This window comes from Cyclopterus lumpus, chromosome 17 (assembly GCF_009769545.1).
Source record: "Cyclopterus lumpus isolate fCycLum1 chromosome 17, fCycLum1.pri, whole genome shotgun sequence".
Lineage (NCBI taxonomy): Eukaryota > Metazoa > Chordata > Actinopteri > Perciformes > Cyclopteridae > Cyclopterus > Cyclopterus lumpus.
The window spans coordinates 3,628,146-3,649,583 of NC_046982.1; the positions used below are offsets into that span (position 1 = coordinate 3,628,146).

General features: G+C 42.6%; 1 protein-coding gene across 1 annotated transcript in view; it reads right to left on the reverse strand.

Annotated features, from left to right (window-relative positions):
- Positions 1-21,438, reverse strand: part of brinp2 (bone morphogenetic protein/retinoic acid inducible neural-specific 2) — a 106,487-nt gene that overhangs the window by 32,416 nt on the left and 52,633 nt on the right. Inside the window, exon 5 of the mRNA XM_034555872.1 lies at positions 7,680-7,916. Within this exon, the coding sequence (XP_034411763.1) occupies positions 7,680-7,916 (237 nt within the window). The remainder of the gene's footprint in view (positions 1-7,679; positions 7,917-21,438) is intronic.

Here is a 21,438-nt window from a genome sequence, read left to right on the forward strand (position 1 = left end):
AACACCGTTTTCCTGCCTACATTTTGTCCTTCGTGATTAATTACAATGCTAGTAAAGTTTTCTCTAAGAGCAGCAGATCAAACATATCTTAAAAAATGTTTCCTGCATTTTACATAACAAATTAAAACTATTTTTTGATTCACAGTGTGACTCATTAATGCAGAAATCTTATTTACAAAATTCCTTCCTCGTCTGTCAGTCTCACAGAAAAAAAAGATTTCAGATTCTTAAAGTAAGTGATGTGAGTGATGCTTGGTGCGATATTATCTCAGTGGTGTATCCAGGTAAATAAATATTGCTGTGAAAATGATTCATGTCTAAGGGCAGTGGGATTCTACCCAATGCAACGATGTAAAGGCTTTAACGCTTCAGCGTCTGGCAAGATGAACACGATGGACTGTAATGAATCCCTTATTCTGGAGTATAAGCAGATGCTTACGTTTGCTTTCACTCAAAAGCTACTAATGTTAACAACTACGACGACAAAAGCATGCAGGAAGTACGATTTGGTTCAGGGATTCCTGCAAAAAGAAAGAAAGAACAGAAAGAGAAAAGAAGAAATGAAGCAGAAGCAAAGACGACTGTCCGTGCCAAATGCAATCTGTGAAACAAAGGAGAAAAAAAACTAAATGACAAGGTAGAGGAAGTGTTGCCAAATCTGGAGCCGAGGCGAAATCCATCCATGGGACAAAAATAATCCTTCCTTCCTTTTGTTGTTTTTACAAGTCCCGGAAGTGCGTGTGCTACACTTACGCCCTGAGACGGCGTGCTCCGAGGCGCCAATGGAGATGGAAAAATGGGCAGAGATTCAAAGCAGCGAGCTCCTGATAGCGTTGAGGGGAATCCATGCCAGGACTATTTGTAGGTGGAACCAAGTATCAAACACATTCCTGTTAGCTCGCAGGGATACTTTTTAATTAACACAATGGAGGAAGACAATTAGACCATTTGTACTGCATCACTAAACTAAACTACACAAGGAGCCACGCGATGCACTCGGTTATTTAAAGCGTATGTTCACCCAGAAGAAGAAAAAAAACATCTAGTAATATTCAGCTACGCTGGTTTGGAGAAATCCATCTCAGAGATTTTTCCCTTTAGCACAATACAATGCAGGTGACTGCTATTTAATAGAAACTAATAATAATATTCTCAATGCTGTGAATGTCACCAGGGAAATTCCATTGACCTTCATTGTATTGGGTCAGAAGAAATAAATCATGCAAATCGTGACACTGTACTAAAACTGTCTGCATGACTAGATGCCAACAGACGAAAACTGAAGAAGATACATGTTTTATGTAATCAGGTTGAAGCAAAACTCTAAAGCGATTACTTTTACTAAAGTTATTTTGATTAAGATGTATTGATCACGCAAATAAAGCAGAAAAGCAGAAGCTTGGTCTGACTGGCGGGCCAAATGGTCACATTCCCGACCTGCTTCTTCTTCTTCTTCTGGACATTGACGTTGGAAATTGGTTCAGTCAGCAATGCACATCCAATTAACGCGGTGTGACTGTTCTCGAGCATTGTGAGGTACAGCGGCTGCATGGTCGTCTTCTTAACAATGTCATGGTGATATATAGTGAAAATAACAAGTGTTTCAATATTCCTCTGCTAATGAAGAGGACTGGACAATATGCAGCTGCTCTAAAGCGTCCACAGCCTCACTAATTGCTCTCTGGGGCTATTTCGCCCGTTATAAAGAAAACTTATTTTTAAGACGGATAACAGTTGAGGACTGTACTTCTTTAAGTATTAAAGTAAGGGCTGGAATGGTAGTGGCTGTAGAGATAATGCAAACAAACGGATGCTTACCAGGTTATATTTACTACCTAAAATTTGCATCATAGCAGGCTAATATTTGCTAACGTCCAAATAAGCACGGAAGAGAAAGTTATAGAAATTTTTTATTTCATCCGACAAGTACTGTTGCTTTTAAATACATCTTTTTGTGAATATGTATATATACAAAACATTGTCAATGGGTTTTATGTATAACAATTAAATTAAAAAAGGGCAAATGTAATCATTAAAAACAATAAATACACCCCAAAAAAAATCTAAAGAACCGCATTGAAAGCATATTCGGTCGGTCTCGTTGCTTGATGGTTGATCAAACATTGTCCAGATTGTTTTACATTTGTTGGTACGTCTTTGACCAACATGAACCAAACGCAACGGAAGATGAAAGTCTCTCTTTTTTTAAAATGATTTCCTTCCCTTTCCTCACTCCGTCTCTCTCGGTGGGGGGTTGACGCTGCCTTTGACCCACCCTCGGAGCAGGGAATTGAACCTCAATTACAGAAAAGCTCCGTCTTATGTTTCATGTATGAGTGACCTCATTAGTCACTTACACCCTTCTTTTCATGGTGGCCGAGAACTCGCATTCCCCACACCAGCCGAGGTATAATATTTCAAAGATCCAGCTTAATGGCTTGGTTGTTGGGTGAAACGTGTTATTAATATGGTAATTCAAACTAACCTCTCTGAGAATACCATTATACTATAGCCTCTTACATTTGGCACTTCCACCTGCAGAGTTGCGTCTCAGGTCGGTTAATCAACTTCTGAGGTCACACTTTGAGAGGAGGATTGAACCCAGGTCCGTGCAGCGCTGCTGATCGCTCTTGTGTTTATTTCAACTTAATGTGAATTGCGTATTACTTACTGCAAAGTGCCTTGTGGTTATGATTGCTGCACTGTGATGAACACGGGCACTGTAGTTCATGCAGAGTCAATCCCACGTGCACTGGCCTGCCGCCTAAAATACTTCACTGGTGCACCCAAATAATATAATGTTATGTTATATGGAAATAGATATACTAAAGCACTATTTACTTTACTTTAAATAAAGCAATTTGTTCTTTTTTAATAAGGAGGATGGCCCCCCCCACACACACCCACACACACCCACACACACACACACGCACGCACACACACAGACACACGCACACACACACAAGGATATTATAGATCCGAGATGTAAAGAAAAACTACAAATCCTTTTGCTACTTCAGCCCCACGGACAGCGTCAGACACACAGAGCCGTGGTCTGGGGGCCGTGGATTCTAACTTGCACAAACCTCAGTCGAATAATGGATCGATGACTCAGGCAGAGTGGACTAACATATTCTGCCCCTGCACTCTCTCTGCTAGTGCGTGATGGAGGGAGCGAGATGGCGGGTTAGCAAGGGGTGATGCTCCCTAAAAGCGCCTCCATCGCCACCGCAGAGCTCTGAAAGAGAGACCAACACGTCGTGGTCGTTGGTGCTTTCATGGTATTTGTTCTTTGGAAAACTATTTCACGTTGGCGTGGAAGGGCTTGTGGTAAGACACTGAAATAAAAAATGTAGGACACACATGTATGATGTTTAATGTCCTATGAAACCACATACAGGATAAAGAAATGTTGTATCATCGATGACAAAGTCCACTGTCAGAACAGCACAGTGTCCGTATGAGCAATGCAGCGCTGGTTCGAAACGGACGCTGTGCACAACCAGGTAGTTAGCCTTGAAGCTGACTTCATTTCACGATTTCACAAAACCAAAAGCTGCGATGTTCCAGACTTATTCACACCTTCCCAGGACATCTTGCCTCCCAGATGAGATCCATCCCAAAAGGCAAGTAAAGAACACACTCACAGGGAGAGAGAGAGAGCTCTTGTAATTTGTGTATATATATATATGTATATATATATATATATATATATATATATATATATATATATATATAAGTACAGTATATATGAATATATATATATATATATAAGTACAGTGTATATATATATATATATATAAGTATATATATAGTTATATAAGTACAGTATATATGCATATATATATACATATATATAAGTACAGTATATATATATAAGTATATATGTATGTGTATTTATACATATATACACATATATATATACATATATATATGTACTTATATATATATAAGTACAGTATATATGCATATATATACATATATATAAGTACAGTATATATATACATATATATATATATATAAGTATATATATATGTATGTGTATTTATACATATATACACATATATGTCTATATATATGTATATGTGTATATGTATATATAAGTATATATTTATTTATTTTTAGCTTTTAGGATGTTTTAATTATGTGAAGTGTCTTTGAGTATTATGAAAAGCGCTATATAAATTAAATGCATTATTATTATTATTATTATATGTATATATATATATATAAAGTGTATATATGTGTATATACATATATATATATATTTGTATACTGTATATATTTATATATATATATGTATATATATATATGTGTGTAGCTTTGTTTTGAGGGTATTATCCTCCTCTTTCCTCTCACGCAACCACACAAAATCATTTAGTGTCTTCCTTGTCCTCCTTCTGTCTCTCTGACACACGCGTGGACAATCTCTATCGCGGCTCGCACGCTCCCTTCAGAGTAATTCTCCCCCACCCCCTCTCTCCTCCCTCCGAGAGAGACAAAGAAAGAGAGAGAGAGAGAGAGAGATCTGAAAGTCAAACAATATTTGCTGTGTAAATTACCGTCCTCTCACCTTTCTGCATTCATCTCAACTTCTGTCTGACTGCATGTGCCTGTCTTCTTCTTCTTCTTCTTCCTATTCTTCTTCTTCTTCTTGTGTGTGTGTGTGTGTGTGTGTGTTTGTCTGCGCGTGACTAACCAAGGAGATATTTTTAGCTCATTACTCAAACACACGTGCCTCTAAAAGTACTACGAGGCCTCTTTTTTTTTATTTTACGACAAACAGCACAAAGTTAGGCTCCTGACAAAAAGAAACAAAATAATAATGTCAGCGGGACAAGAAAAAGGCCTCGCAATTACGTGTCTTACCCCCATCGCCTTTCAATACCCTGCCGGTGCATCTTTGTAAAGATTTAATATGCTGCAAAAAAAAATTGAAGAAAAAAAAAAGCAACTTTGCAAAGTCAGGTGCTGTCAGAATGAGACTAAGTGGATGCACATAAATGCTGTTTACCCCAGTAATATTACTCGCTAGGCAATTTACGAAGAAATGGCGACACGCGCGGAATACACACACACACACACACACACACACACACACACACACACACACACACAGACACACACACACACACATCGTTTAAGAGAAGCTGCCAGAAACCTGTCTCCAATTAAATGCTGCCTTCACCTTCCAAGTCATTAAGAAATGAGCTGGTGATGTGTTGACACGTAGCAGCAACACACACGCGGAAAAAAAGAAAACAACGCTTCAGCCACTTCAGGAAGTGACACCTGAATTGTTCCGCATGGTCGGCGCCGACACACACACACACACACACACACACACACACACACACACATGTCTCTTCTCATCTTTTCGTGATGAACGGTTTTGATGGAGCCGCCTGGCGAAGGAGGAAATCCAGACTGCACACCTGATGGGGCCCGTCACTGTGGCTCAGCACGCTGGCGCGTAACCTCCACACGGCTAAGCGCTGAACTTTGTCACACCGCCGTTATGTCGAATAATGCAGCAGCTTCCAAAAGTTAGCTGAAAGCAGATAACAGGGCCAGATCCCAGAGCGATCATTGGAGTCGTGGGTTTTGAGTGTTTGCAGAAGGAACACGCTGAGACAATAGTAAATCCACATTTAACGTCTCCTTAATTATCACACACTGATGAGACAGCTAGTTATCCTTTCAATCTAAGTGGGAGAGGACCCCCCACACTCTCTCTACATGAATTCATATTGTAATCAAATTAAAATTGTCCCTATTATTCTCATCCCTTTTCGCGATGTTTATGGGAAAAAACATGATCTTTCTCTTAAATATTAAGCGAGTTCATAAGCAGTCAAATGTGCCCTTGTTCAGTCGCTGCACATCTTACTTGGTCTGAACGGTGTGTTTGGCTAACAGCTAACGGAACTACCAACACACACACACACACACACACACACATACACTGCCGAGTGCATCGTCGCAAAATACATTTATCACATGACGACTTTGAGACATTTTTGCCCTTGTTTTTGAGTCACATTACGATCCATTGCAGATGTGGTTGTTGCAGACACACCTGGCAGAGATCTGAACTCTACTGAGTGCACCCCGTCAGTTGTAACTTCTGGGAATTGTTTTGCAAATGGGACATGGTTTTTTAAAAGTTGGACTCAACACTGACATGTTTGTTTCATGTCTGCCCACTTTGGTGGAACACCTTTTTATTTTTTACTGGAGATCTATAACTATAGCTCTGCAATAGAATATCTACAACATTGTTATTCACAGTGTATCTTACTGGAACATCGTCATTTCAAATTCCGCACAGGTAAGTGTTTAGTTCCCCAAATATGAAAACATTGTAACATGGCTGCATTTTAATTATTATTATGACCTTTTCAACTTCCCCATTTTCTCTTCTATCCTCCATCTTATGGATGAAATTACAAGTAGATCTTGAATCTACTTGTATTTCTGTTTCTTTCTCCCTCCTATCTTTTACTGCCAGTCAGACTCAGAGCTTCAGGGCTCAGATGCGCGTATCCAAGTGGAGGTAGTCGTGGTCAAGCTGGCCTACAGCCAAATGAAAGTCGGGTGAAGTCGTTATTGAATAAAAGTCATTAACGCAGTGATCGATTTTAAAGAACCTAATGCAGCATCCTACATGGCCCAACCACCAGCCCATCCCACTGGGAATCGTCCCGTTTCTCCTGATTAGCCGCTCGGTCCTTGTCAACCACATGTTGTTATCAGAGATATGTTGGATTCACTTCAGTTGCTTGCTCATTTAGAGCTTACTTGACAAAGCATCCCAGTCTAAATAAAGAGTATAAACTGATAAGAAAATGCCCCCCCCCCCCCCCCCTGATCTATCTTTACTCCCATGAACAGCCCTGCCAGAGCCCCACAAGCACCCTCAGAGACTCTGGAAAAACATTTACAAGATGGCATGATGTGTCTATCTGAAGAAAACGGAGCCGTATTCCAGATATGTTAGCATCGCACTTTGTCGATGACTGCCCCTTATTCGTCGGTAAATATCACAAGTGATCCTGGACGTAGACGGAACAACACTTCACAGGTATACGCTGCGTGAACAAATTGTTGTTAGAGAATTAACTGCATCCAGCTTGGAGCTATAAATCATCAACATCCTATCCGCCACATCTGGAACTGAGCAGTGTCACAACAACACAGTCTCTGTTCTAGCTGTCCAGAGCTCCTCTCGCTTATTCACTGTAACACAGTCAGCACATCCTGAGCCTGTCGCGAGCCAAACAACACCGTCAAGTGATAATGATGGCCTGCGCAATGTGAAGCCTCAAAGAACAATTTAAATATGTGTTGATTCACAGGAATGAAGAAGAAAGATATTTAATGAAAGCGGTTTATTGGGAAAGCTTCTTTTGAAAGGTTTAAACTATAGAGAACATTTCTACTAATGTTTCATTTATGTAACCCAAAAAACATGCCTTCAAAACTTTAAAAACTAATTCTGGTATTGTATTTAAGAGCTGTCGGAGTGCATTAAACTGTACGGTATCAGCTCATTTGATCTGATGAAAGGCTGAGAGTGCTTCAGGCTTCTTTGCTGATATCTGGATGTTTTACCAAACATAAGCTGAATCAAACCCCCCTCAAGCAGCCCGAGTTTCACATATCATTCCAGCCCGTACCTGATTCCATGAACTCTTGGTTGGAGCTGTCCCAGGCGTCTCTGCTCTTCTCCAGGTTCCGCTCCATGACCTTGATGTCAGCGAAGGGACAGTTGCACTCTGGGAAGCGGGGCGAGCACCGGCACCAGCAGTCGTTGTTGCGGCAGAGCAGCTCGCCCTCCGAGTTGCACGCCACATAGCTGAGGGCCGCCTCCACAAAGCGCCCCCGCAGGAACTCTGGCAGGACATCTTGCAAGCCTGAAAAAAAAAAGGAGGAACACATGGTAAGGTATCACTTCTATTTTAAAATAAAGTGTGTTTTACAAGTTTTTCTCACACGCTTTCACACGTTGTTTTTGGGAGGGCTGAAAGTAGACTTGGAACGGCATTTTTAACATGAAAGAACATTGTGAATCTTTTGCATAGCACATTTATTAAGTATACCATTTCCGAAAAGTATACCATTTCCCAAATATTGATGTACAGAACATTTCAGAAAACACATTTCCTTAAAGTAAACAATCACGGTAGCCATAACCGCTTGAAATCAACTGGTTGTATAGACTTTTTTTTTATGTTTACAAATTGAACAAATTAAAGGGCATGCATTTTTACAACATATAACTTGATGATACATGATGTTGTATTTTCACAGTATATGACACCAACAGCTATTGTGTTCCAATATATACAGCAGAATAAGAGCTATTTTGGAGCTCTTCTGCACAGAGATATTGAAACTAACAGCTTGTCTTATATTATCTGAGGCAAATAGAAAAGACAACAGCTCATTAGCTGGCTGTGTTTATTGACTTTTGGTTAAGTGAGCACTCCACACCATGGACTTCAACGCTCTGCATGTGTGGCGTGGCCAAAACACGTACAATGATGCTCCAAAGGAGGACGTCCTCCCTAACAAAACCACAAGCACAACACAATCTTGATAAAGTGTTGTAAATGATAAATTCATACATTAGCACATTGGAAAATAAATTAGAACGTGCAAATTAGAAACTTTCTTTAAATAATAAAGGATAGAGGATAAATAATGGACTGGGAGGGGAAGGGGGTCAGTGACCTCCCCCAATTGTCACCATAGGGTAAGGAGATGAGTTTCCTCTGTAAGGCTCAGCCTTAGAGAGGGTAAGGAGATGAATTTCCTCCGTAGGGTGGCCGGGCTCAGCCTTAGAGATAGGGTAAGGAGCTTGGACATCAGGAAGGAACTTGGAGTTGAGGCGCTACTCCTTTGTGTCGAAAGGAGTTAGCTGAGGTGGTTCGGGCATCGCATCAGGATGCCTCCTGGACGCCTCCCATTAGAGGTTTTCCTGGCACGTCCAACTGGGAGGAGACCCCGGGGAAGACCCAGGACACGCTGGAGGGATTATATCTCCCGGCTGGAACGCCTTGGGATCCCACCGAATGTTGTGGGTGAGAGGGAAGCGTGGGTCAGCCTGCTGGGTCTGCTGCCACCGCGACCCGACCAGGGATAAGTGGCTGAAAATGGATGGATGGATCCATCCATCCATCCATCCATCCATCCATTTTCAATACCGCTTATCCTCATTAGGGTCGCGGGGGCGCTGGAGCCTATCCCAGCTGACATAGGGCGAAGGCAGGGGACACCCTGGACAGGCCGCCAGTCCATCGAGGGCACATGTAGGGACATACAACCATTCACTCTCACATTCACACCTATGGGCAATTTAGAGATCAATTAACCTGCAGCATGTCTTTGGACTGTGGGAGGAAGCCAGAGAGCCCGGAGAGAACCCACGCTGCCACGGGGAGAACATGCAAACTCCACACAGAAGGACCGCTCCGACCGGGAATTGAACCTGCGGCCCTCTTGCTGTGAGGCGACAGTGCTAGCCACTACACCACCGTGCAGCCCGGATGGATGGATGACTACTAATATTTTTTGACACATTTAATTTTCAGAGATGTGGCAAAAATACATTTTTAAGCACATATTTGGGTTTTGTCAGGTTGAATCCATCCCTCGACGAGTCAAACACCCGCCACTATGCGTCTCTATCTGTTCTGTATTTCTACTAGTGGGCAGGAATCCCGTGTCAGAAACTCATGTCCAGGCACACTTCCACTCACAATGAAATCTATTCTGAGACAAGTTATGTCACTGGTCAGGCTGTTCTCTGGTCAGGGTTTGTAGCCATGCAAACAGACTGCATGCATGTGATGAGCTGAAATCAACATGTGTAGAAAAACTCGCAAAGAAATGCGGATTTACTTTTCGTGAGACATCACACAAACCGTTGTATGAGCACATAGCACAGGTAATGTAAAAACAATAAGTCGAAACACGTGCATATGCATACACGAAAAAAATACATAATAATACTGCAATGCTTAGTATGGTGCCACAGTGTCATGACTGCGCAGACTATTAAAACCAAATCAAAAGCCCATGCCTCAAAAGGGCGTCGTCATCCGTGAGGAACCAGCAGGCGGCGTTCAGTGTTCCCGCTGCGCCCCTGAACCCGCCGGTTGGTTTGTGTCCGTCTGTCCGTCTGATAATCACCAAGAAGCTCCCTCGCTCTCCTCACTCCGGATGACTTCCAGCAGCCAAGTTCAGTCCTTCCATGAATATGCACGTCTCTTCTCCAGTGTTTACTCTTTCAATGGCTTGGAAAGCGATGTAATTAGTCACATTTCTTTCCTCTTCCATGCTTTGGCAGGTGCTTTGAGGTGTGTGTGTGTGTGTGTGTGTGTGTGTACGAGTTGGAAACCTGGCAGAGCTTTCTTCAGTTTTGGGAGACAGCTAAATAACACTCTTCCCAACACCAATCGCAATCCAACTCTCTGTCTCTCTTCCATCTCGCTGTTTGTCGAGCCGTCTTTCTACTTCTCCTGTTTTTCTTTTTCCTTCAGCCACAATCACTCCGTCACTCTGCGGAGAGTCGATGTGGTCATTCGCCCCCCCACCCCGCCAACTGCTTCTTTGCTCCAGCCGTGGTGGTAGCGGTTTTGAACTCTTGTTTGATTATACAGTGACATACAGGAATAAGAATTCCGGATTCTGTTTGTTTTCTTTCCTGAGCACCTGCTGATTTTTTTCTTTTGTTTCTTATTTTCTCAGTTCCTCGAACATAATTCATTTATATTTTGTTCTCCTTTCTTGGATGATGGATGATATTGTTCTTTCACTTGCATTATATTATTTATAAAATGGTCAGCTCAAATCAAGCCGTCTGATTGGTTCATAGTCGTGATACAATATACACATGCCACAGCTATGACTTCTAATTCCTTTCGGAAGCCATCACTTCCACCAACAGGGAGCAGGTTATAGATACAATGCTAGCTGCTAAAAAAAAAACTTCTACAAAATGAGAAACCTCAAAGGTTCGATGGAGGAGTGGATGGAGCAGAAAAAGATTCACCTCCTGAATGACAAAGAGGAGGTTCCCTGTGTTGCCCAACACCACTATCTCCTCAGCACCACAAGTCACACCCATCAAAGTCGACCTGCTGACGCTGGGCCCTTCCTCAATAGTTGCACAATAAATGATCTAATTAAAGAGCCAAGTTGCACAATCAATGATGTAAATAAAGAGCCAAGTAATAAATTCGACATAATGCTAGCATGTGCTTGCCGCTAGCGTTTGTTCCTTAGCAACCGCCGTCCCATAGCAACCGCCTCAGTATGTGCAGGCAGCCAGGACATAAAGGTATTTATTATAGAGAAAACATTGATACCCTGAGCCATTGCTTTAGTATAATGGGGTATTGTCAATGAAATATATAAAAAACTATGAGAGTGTAAAGTTCCGCAACACTTCTGGACCAGCTTTGGTTGGACGTTCCAAGGTGTCATTCAATCTGCGTTCATCCGATCAATTTCACCCCCGAGTAAAGTCACGTTTACTTATACAGCACATTTAAAAGCCACAGGAGTTGATCTAAAGGGCTTTCCAGGGGAGGCCGATGGGTTGTTACCTGCCTCAATACAGGTATACAACAAATAAAGACATGAATGTGATATAAATAAATAAAAGGTGTAATACAATAACATAAAAGTACAAATGTAGTAAGAGGGTAGGGGAAATGTTATTATTGTATGAATCCAACAGTAGAATAGAAACCAGTAAGAGGACGTTATAAATCGAAAGTGTGAGATCTACGGGACACGTTCACTGAAACACCGCTGGGTAGAGCTTGCTGAGTTGTTTGAGTGAGCTTTTGACACTGCACAAGTATTATTAAAAAAATTGTTATAATTTATGATTTGCAAATGTTTTAGAAAGAAGGAAATGTATAATGCAAAAAGTCACAGGGGGACTTCAAATCCTTCTTGTTCCCAACCCCCTGTATATTAGCTGAGCTCAGGACTGCTTATGTGTTACATTGGGTGTAGAGCTGGGGCGGAGTGTTGTATGACAGTTGTCGGACAGTTTAATGTGACAATGACAGTGGCCAGTAATATTTAGCCAACTCCCGTTCACCCCCATTGTGGATACCACAAGAGTTGCTGCACATAGAAGGGCATGGTGATGAAGAAAACGCCTCCAGGTGGCTGCCTTCCATTGTATTCCATTTTGATTTATAGCCTATTTTAACTTAAATTATAATCAATCCAACATGGGTGCCGTTTTATTAATTACGTACTGCTCTGTGGAGGCAGTATTAAGACACTCGTTTAATCACTCAATAGATGAATCAATCACCAACCCTCCATGCTGCAGCGTTGTGAGCCCGAGCAGCACTCCGAGAGGGGAGCAGTTTAACGCGATCGATCGCTTACTCTGTGAGAGTTCAAAGTGGAGTTCGCCGACAGGTGATCTGTCAGCGAGGGCAATGTAAGTAAAGAGGGGAGGCAGGAGAAACGGAGAACAGGCTGTGGTCAGCGAGAGGGAGGCAGGAAACTGCATTATGCTGCATAATGCATGAGAGGATCTGTAAAGTGACTGGGGGACGAGGGCTGGTAAATGTGTAGGGGAGATAATGAGGGAAGGGGGAACTGCTGCTGGATGAGGGGTTCAGGAGATCATATGTATGAACCGGGGGAAATACTGGAGGTAAACAAGTCCCCGGCACTGAGGTGCCACATCATGGACACTGTGCCCAGTGGTATACAATTATCTACTTTTACTTTTTTATTTAGTGTTACTTTTGACAATAGAGTCTGAGTTTGCGATGCACCTGAGCAGTTATCAGCTCTGGTGGGAATAAAGCCATACTATGTGAACATATTCTGGTTCAACCCTACCGTCTCTCTCTCTCTGCCATAGCCGGCCTCACTGCTATCAGTGGTTCACTTTAAAGACGGAGGTCTGAACAAACTTTGAAAGACCGAATTTCAGTGAGAATTCAGAAATTGGATTGGCTATTTCTCCCTTCAAATTGGTCCGGAAACTGATTTTTGGCAGACTGCTGAGGTGATGTGGAAATTTTACTTTTCCCCTCTTTCCAAGTCTTGGACAGGATATGCATATCCTGCGCATAGCATTGTGGGTGTTTGAGCACAGATGACACACCTGTGAATTCTCGCCTCTAAACAAAGGACTCGGTCCTCGGTAGAATTCAAAGGATGCCCGTCGGCAGGCAGTGTATGACGAAGCATCCTGGAGATTCATCTGTTGAAAGGATCCTTCCTTGGACAGCTGCGGTGGTCCCACAGAACAAATGAACTCAATCAGCTCACTGGTATCGTGACGTATAACATTAGCCGCTGTAACTCGGGGTGACCAAATGACCGCAAAGTAAACATCATTCGGTAGGTGTCACAGATATAGGTTGTTATTTATTAGATAAATAGAGATTATGGAAGAAATCATAATTTGTCTTTTTGCCCGGCAACCGTCATATTTCTTGTCTGGCACCTGTTTCCAGTCCCTACCGTTGATTTCAGGACTTTCTCCTTCTGACGGGAGCTTTTAGGGTCATTACACAGAAGGCCACAGATTTGGATCCCCCCAGTACACCATAAATAACAGACTCACAGTCCCTTCTTGTTCTTTCTCTCAATCTCCAGCAGAGACCACACTTATTTTTTACATTTTGGGCAATTTGAAGCTCTTAAGCCTCCCTCTCGACCAACACCCCTCTGTTACCAGCGTGTGTCCGAGTGCTTGGCGCTCTCTTGCCGGTATGCACTCCCTGTTGTAAAGGCGATGCTGCTGCTTGTACCCTTGGAGGATGCGCCTGCTCTCTGAGCCTTGGGCTCTGGCGGCAACTCAGCTTCAACGCACGGTCCTGTGGGCGGAGGATGCCGCTCCGTCTCATTTCATGTTTATCTCCATGCCAAACTGTCTTTTATTCTTTTTTTCCATCAGGCTGTCACTTGGAATTCCTGCAGACTTGCTGCAAAGCAGGAAATGCAAAACCAATTTCAGCCGGGGGTTGTTTTGTGCTCTCTCGCGATAGTTTTGTGTTCTTTCGAAAAGAGATTCAGCCGCATTGCCACCGAGTGCAAAAAACAGGGCAGTAATGTTGGGAATAGATAGATTTGAGTCTAAAAAGGGTCAAATGCCTCCAAGTGCGTTTTCAAAGGATGCCGTTGCATCCGGCACTCTTCCACCTTTCTACATCTCTCCCTCACTTTAAACAACCCTTACATTTGAGACCCCCGTTTAGGGATGGTGATGTCAGAGGTGATGTTTATGTGCCCCGTTGCACAATGACAGGTGGTGTGCTGAGAATTTGTTTCAGTGACTGCCCAGAGTTGGGCCCGAGCAGTGGGAGGCATTTGACAGGCCTCTCGCTCTGCAGGAGCTCACAAGTGTCGTACAGCATCTGTCCCTAGGCCCTGCTCCCGCTATTGATGGGATTCCAGCAGAGTTCTAAAGGCGCATTTGTGGTGCTGTGACGGGGGTAGTGGGGGTCTGTTAGAGGTTTTCCTGGAGTCCCTCTGAGAAGGCCACCTAGCAGCTGTCAGCAGGCAATGCTGTCCTTTTTGACTTGAAAGCGGGGCCTGCAGATTAATTTTTGTGCTTTCATTATGAAACCCTTTCTAGCTAACACACAGATAAACTACTTTGGCTGTGTAATACACTGAGCACGTCTATATTTTGTTCCAGGGACATCTATTATGCACGCATATTTACGTCACTGGGATCCTGAACAGTTGGAATTGAGAAAGGAATTCAAAACGGACTGCGGCTGTGTGTACATACTGTACGTTTACATAGTTTTCATGAATTCATGGTATAGGAGAGGGTTCTCAATTTTGTGGGAAACCTTTTTGCATTGAGGCGATTGTGTTATGGTCGAGGTTGTGATGGATTGAGTCAGCTGTTCGCAGGTCTGCACAGGTTCTCTGGGTTGCATTTACAACCCAGAGAACCTGTGCACTTATTGTTGAACAAAGACGGACGGTTTTACAACTGAAACGAGTACAGCGCGAAGCCTTGAGCAGGGCCGTGTGAAAGCGCCTCGTCGATAAGGACGCAGATGGGAGCATATGAGAGGGTGTCCGTGAGGCGGTGGACACAATCAAGGATTTTTGCAATTATAGTTGGTGGGTACGAGAGAGGGTGCCAGGGAAGTACCTTTCTACAGGAGAATGGAGAAAAAGGAATAGGGAATAAGATTACATCCTTCATTAAATAGTCGGGCTCATTTGCTAAAGTCCTTTCAGGGTAGAATCCTGGCTACAAATAATGCGACTGCCTCTACGACCCAACATCAGTTATTTGTGCTGGAGAACCTGAAAATACTCTTCATGGTCTCCGAGGAGGACTAAAAGGCCCATTTTGTACCTGCCAATATGAAAGGGAGATCAAAGTCTGGTGGACTTACATTGTATGTTTTGTTATTTCCAGCCTGAGGTGGAAGAAAGCTTTTTGGCTCGGATAATTCTGTACCTCGAAAATGTGCGTCCAATGACAATGTGCAGTGCCTATATAGGAAGTAATGTGCCCCTATATGTATGTACTAATGTGGATGGGAAGGGTATGAAGGTCGGAGTTTTGAATTGGTATGTCGTGAAGTGGACTTTCATGCAGGAAATTATGTTTGCCTCCTGTGACCGACCTGCAATTGACCCTCCGCTACGTTACTACGGAGCCCACCCTATCACTAACTGCACTCCCTGAACACATGTTAATATGGAGATTTCAGATAGAAGCATATGCATATGCATTTGAAAAATAACTCCAGACGTATGTCTTTTTATGTCGAGCGCACCATGTGCCTGGCTTCGCTATACAACGCATTTTGGTGCCTCGCAGGACCATAATAATGCACTACACTTCAGTTTTATTCACATGAGCATTGCAACAGACATGTGCATACTGAAGCAAATATGGGAAGGTTACATAGTGTTTCTTGAGGGAAATAACAAAAGCAGTGCTTGTTTTGTGACAGTGAGGTGGGAGGGCTGTGGGCAGTGAAAGACTGCAGGGCATTATGTTCTCCAGAGGACTCTACACCTTCCTCGCTCTCATCACAGGAACCACAGGAGGGCGATGAAGCAAGAGTTCACACTGAGATGTTGCACCAATCCTCAGTGTCACTCCGTGGGGGTCTCCTTGCTGCCACATTTCCTGGCCCATGCCCATCATCATTCCTCATTCAACCCTCTGTTCATCTCCGTGTACTTATTCAATCTCACCGACCCCCCTTTCATCGCACCTCCGCTTTCCAAGGAACTCATTCGCATACGTAACAGCACAAAGTCTGTCAGTGGACAGTGTTCTCAACAAAGTCATCGCTGAGATAGGGTTTTCAGATAGAGATAGGGTGAGGTGTCTTAGTTGCTGCTCTCAGCGCAGGAGAGGGCACACTGTGGACTATGCTCGGTACTGAGACGCTGATTCTGTGAACAGATAAATGCGACAGGGTGGACATCTTAAACGTTCTAATCTTTTTATCTTATCAAATCCGCACCTGAGCTTGTTGCAGGCTTACATTTTATCAAACCTATGGATTTCTTTTTTTTAAATCTTTATTATTTACCCTGATGTTATAATCTTTACACTGAAGTTTCAGAGTTACCTCCTATCAGGGCTCTAAATATGGATGCGTGAGACATATCATTTCCTGGGGGCCCTTTAGCGTCTGTACGGGACTTGACAGGCTTTTACCTTTTTTAACTCCAGAGTAAACCCATCCGCATCATTATTTATATAAGATGTAGTATAAAGAGTGAGAAAGTCTTCTTTGGGCGGGTTCTTCTCTATGACATTTGATGGGTAAAATAAACATGGGTTTTCACAGAGGGGGGCCGCTGTTCCTCGTGAAATCAAAAGCCAATGTTGGCTTATTTCACCATAGTTTAGTTACGTATTTCCATTCCTAATTGACTGCAGTTACATAACGAAAAAGTAAACAGACGTTGGAAGTTTATTTGGAAAAGACACTTTGTTCTGAGCGGAAACTGTCCCGTCGCCCCTGAAACATCCAAAGTGGATGCTAGAGGGGTACAAAGAGCAAAATGGTCTCAAGCCTAGGGCCACCGACCAAGTGTCTCTATTCGACGACGTTGGGATTAAGGATGTGTTGGCATGACCATCACAGCATGTCTTTCTGTATGATTCCATGTTTTGAAACGGCAATATTTCAATTACAATCATTTGGAAAAAGACAGACACCGGCTAACGTTTGCGAGAGTGGATGGATCTTTTAAAACCATGGTTCTGGGGAGCCAAGGGAGATGCTCCTTTTATTCTAAACACATTGCTGGGTGAAAGACATCGCTGCAGGTCCTACGAAACCTTCTGTCAGCTGTTCATTCTGACATTCAGCGACGCGCCACATGTAGGCCATGAGTGCAGCTGCCTTCGGGTGAAGTTGGTCCTCCGTAACCCTTTGTCCACACAGGAGTGTGGAGGGGGGGGGGGGGGGGGGCGGGGGGGGGGGGGGGGGGGGGGGGCTTTCTTTGGTTTCGTGAGAGAAGATTATGTAAGCTGAAAGCTGCTCAATTGAGAATTAAGAACATTGTAAAGCCCTCTGACGCAAATTTGTCATTTGTGATATTGGGCTATACAAAATAAACTGATATTGATCACATTACTGATCCCACAGTTCTGCGTTTTTAGCGGTCTGGGCTCTGGATGTGTTGTTGATGCATTCATACTCATGCGCACCACCCACACATTCACATTCACAACAGAGCTGCACGACTAATAACCCCAAGTGGAATGCTAAAAACGCCTCACAAAAAAACAAAAACAAAACATTCGGCACAAATGGTAATGACTTTGCGAGTCCACTTCAAAGCATGCCTCTGAAGTCAAGGATGAGGTCAGGCGTTTGTTTTTTTGACAATCATTAACGATGAGAGATGGACGGCCACTGTTGGCACCGAAGCAGCGGTCTTCAAGTCGCGGAGGCACACAAACACCCAGGCGAAGCCGGAAGGTACACAACACACGAACACACGCACACACACACAGTAAGAGAGAGGGAGGACAGTGGAGCATTGAGGCATTCAGGGAATAGACAACACACAGAGACTTTTTCTACTCGGCTGGAGAATGTACAGCTCTGAGATTCCAAATTTCCACCGTATCACCACGAAATGATGTAACCCGTTTCCGTCCCATAACTCAGATATGGTTGCTTTTTCTTTTCCTCCATGACTTATCAGCTCAACACACACAGGGGCTGTGTAGTTAGAGCGGTTTATCCTCCTACAACGGAGGGGTTTACATGCAGCGATGGCGGCCTTAACACACTTCATTTTATCGCTATTAATCTGCTCGTCAGTAGGTTTTTGACGCAAGGTTTTTTACTTCTTCTGAGCTTTGTGACAAAGGCGTTTTGAGGGAAGGGAACAACTCATGACATGCACCTATGTTGCACAACACGGAGACGGCAAACTTTGGTGGTGCAGAAAAGATCCGCTCTTTTTGCTCTTACCTTTTACAATAATAGCTTTGCCCATATACACTGCCCATCTGTTTATTAGAGGGAACTCAAATTCATTTGCTAAAGGAAACTAAATAAAATAGGTTCCAGCAGTTTAGGCTGTCCAACAGTTTACCTCAGACAGACCAGACGTTGTTGTGGGTCAATAGGATCCTAGTAGTTTGTCCTCTGTCTGCGCAAATCTATTCATCGCTGTTATTGTGAAAATGTCGGAAATTCACATCATGTATGAATAGTTTTGATGCTAAATATTGGCAGGCGGTGTGTACATGCCTTTACTTGGAAATACTAACAGAGCCAAATGAACAACTGTTACATTTGAATGTGTCTTACCACAGATATACCCGTTATTTTAAAGTAGCTTCAAACCCATTCCTTAATGAACTAGGCACCTAGATACCGATTTTATTTAGCCCTACGAAAGCCAGAAACAACTTGCATGACCTAATTGTTGTTGATTGAGCTGCCGGGATAGGAGTTCTGAAATTCCAGTCAAATGGAAGCCATCAGGCTAATTGGCTGGAATTAGAAGATTGAGTTTACCCTCGGACGTTGCGGTGTATCTCCAATCCCATTACAGCAAACGCATCATGAATTACACCATTAGCAAATAGAAGGAAACTTTAGCTCTGTAACGTGCAATACAATCTATATACAGAAAGTATATATATACACATATAGTGCATTTAGGAAATTACATTTTAGCAAAGATACAGTTAATCTACGAGCAATATCTTAATTTACCAACAAATACATCTTCCTTAGGACTGGACCTGACGAATGAGGTGTCTAAACTCCTTGTTCCTGACCTGCATATACAAATATTTATTATGTATAGCTCACAGTGAAACTTTGAATGCCCTGAAAATTAATTTTCTCAGCCAGCCTCTTAATAGGAGTGGTGTGGCCCTAAACAAACACACTATTATTTGTGTATTCTGAAACATAATGGTTGTTTAACATGCTTCTCCCTCTGTCTGATTGAACGTGGGTAGGCCTTTGCTGGTGATGTCTATAGTGGTTTCCATGCACCTATTAGGACTTTTAAAACACTAGGAATCCGTTCAGTATCATCCTCTGTTTATATTACAACGTAACTTTACTGTACCTTCACTGTGGTCGACAATATACCGTCTTATATCTCGATGGCAGCCTCTCTTATTAGTCAAGGGCCACTTTGCAACAGGAGTGTTTTATCTAACTTCATGTTTAGCAATTCCTTCTTTATTCGTGGCACAGTGCAGAGCTGCTTTTATAACACATTGTCGAGAGCTGTGCTATTAATATGTTCTTATTGTTGTGGGTTCTCCAACACTGAAGCTGACACTGCAGTGTGAAATTGTCTGTTTTTTTCACTAGCACTGAACAGTCTGTACATCTGAGGGACAGCACAGTTGAGAGATACTGTTCTGGGTTCTTCTCTACTAGTGCAACATGTCCTTAGACAACAGTCAGTATGATATCTTACGAAGAGCTACTTTGTTATTTTTCTACAAATATCTGAGCGATCAGTGTTTAGAGGTCAACGCCACCTGGTGAGGTTCAGAAAAGATTGGGATGTGGGTTACAAATAACGACGGAAGTGACATTACTTAAAAACGGAAGATTCGTAAAAAGAATAACGTTTAGGTTCAAATAACAATGGTCCTGGTGTTACATAAGTACAGAAGTGATGTAACAAATACATCAACGTTTAGGTTCAAATAACAATGGTCCTGGTGTTACATAAGTACAGAAGTGATGTAACAAATACATCAACGTTTAGGTTCAAATAACAATGGTCCTGGTGTTACATAAGTACAGAAGTGATGTAACAAATACATCAACGTTTAGGTTCAAATAACAATGGTCCTGGTGTTACATAAGTGCAGAAGTGATGTAACAAATACATCAACGTTTAGGTTCAAATAACAATGGTCCTGGTGTTACACAAGTGCAGAAGTGATGTGACAAATACGTCAACGTTTGGGTTAAGATAACCACAGAAATGGTGTTAGGAAACAAATGGTCACAATGGGTTAATCACAGAAGTGGCGTAACTTAGGTATGACAAGTCTAAAACACTCATACATAGAAAGGAAAGTTTCAAAATGCCTTATCCAATACAGGGTTTTGACAAAGAGACGTTATTTTTCTCACTCTGTTAGATGGTGCACCGCAGCCAGATCCCATGCTGATGATACTCATCACTTCAGAAGCACAGAGCACGTCGACTGCATTCCAACACTATTGCCTTTGGCCTGACATGGCAAAGTAAATTACACTTCAGCTTTGGAGAAACCTGAAGTGTAGCCACTGTGAAGCTGTGAAGCGGTGGCTCAATGAGACGTGTGATACCTCGCACTTGGGATTAGGACGGTCCCAAGGACAAACTTAAATGACGGGGAAGAGTTTGGTCCTCCTTTGACTCCTTTTTTGGAGGAGGTTACAGATCAGTGCTCGTAATGAATCTCTTAAAGGAAAGGAAAAGGCTGGGTGGCCAGGGAGCATAATGGTATTTTGATATTCTCTCCTTTCTTTTATGCTCTTTTAATATTTGTGTCCATTAGCCAGTCTACCCACAAGCCTCTGATGTTCCAGTGCGTGCCAAAAACCATCTGCAAGAAAGTTTTGATAATCATTTCAGAAGAAGTATCTGCTACTGGATTATTAAGTGATACAATTCACAGATTGCCTGAGAAATTAAATTTTCTCTGCTTCATTGAATATAAAATGGCGATGAGCTGGTTAGACAGCCCTGAACATTAAAAATGCTGACCCCATTGAAAATCCAAGGGAAATGATCCTGTGAGCCAGTGACCCTTAAAAATGATGTAAAAAAAATTAAAGCTCAAATTGATGCTGGCATGGAGTGTGAGCCGGAGGCAGGACAAGACTAAACTTAAGGGGAAACGAGACTGAATCGCCTTTAAAAGATTGTTTTAAAACACAAACACAATTTTGCATTAAA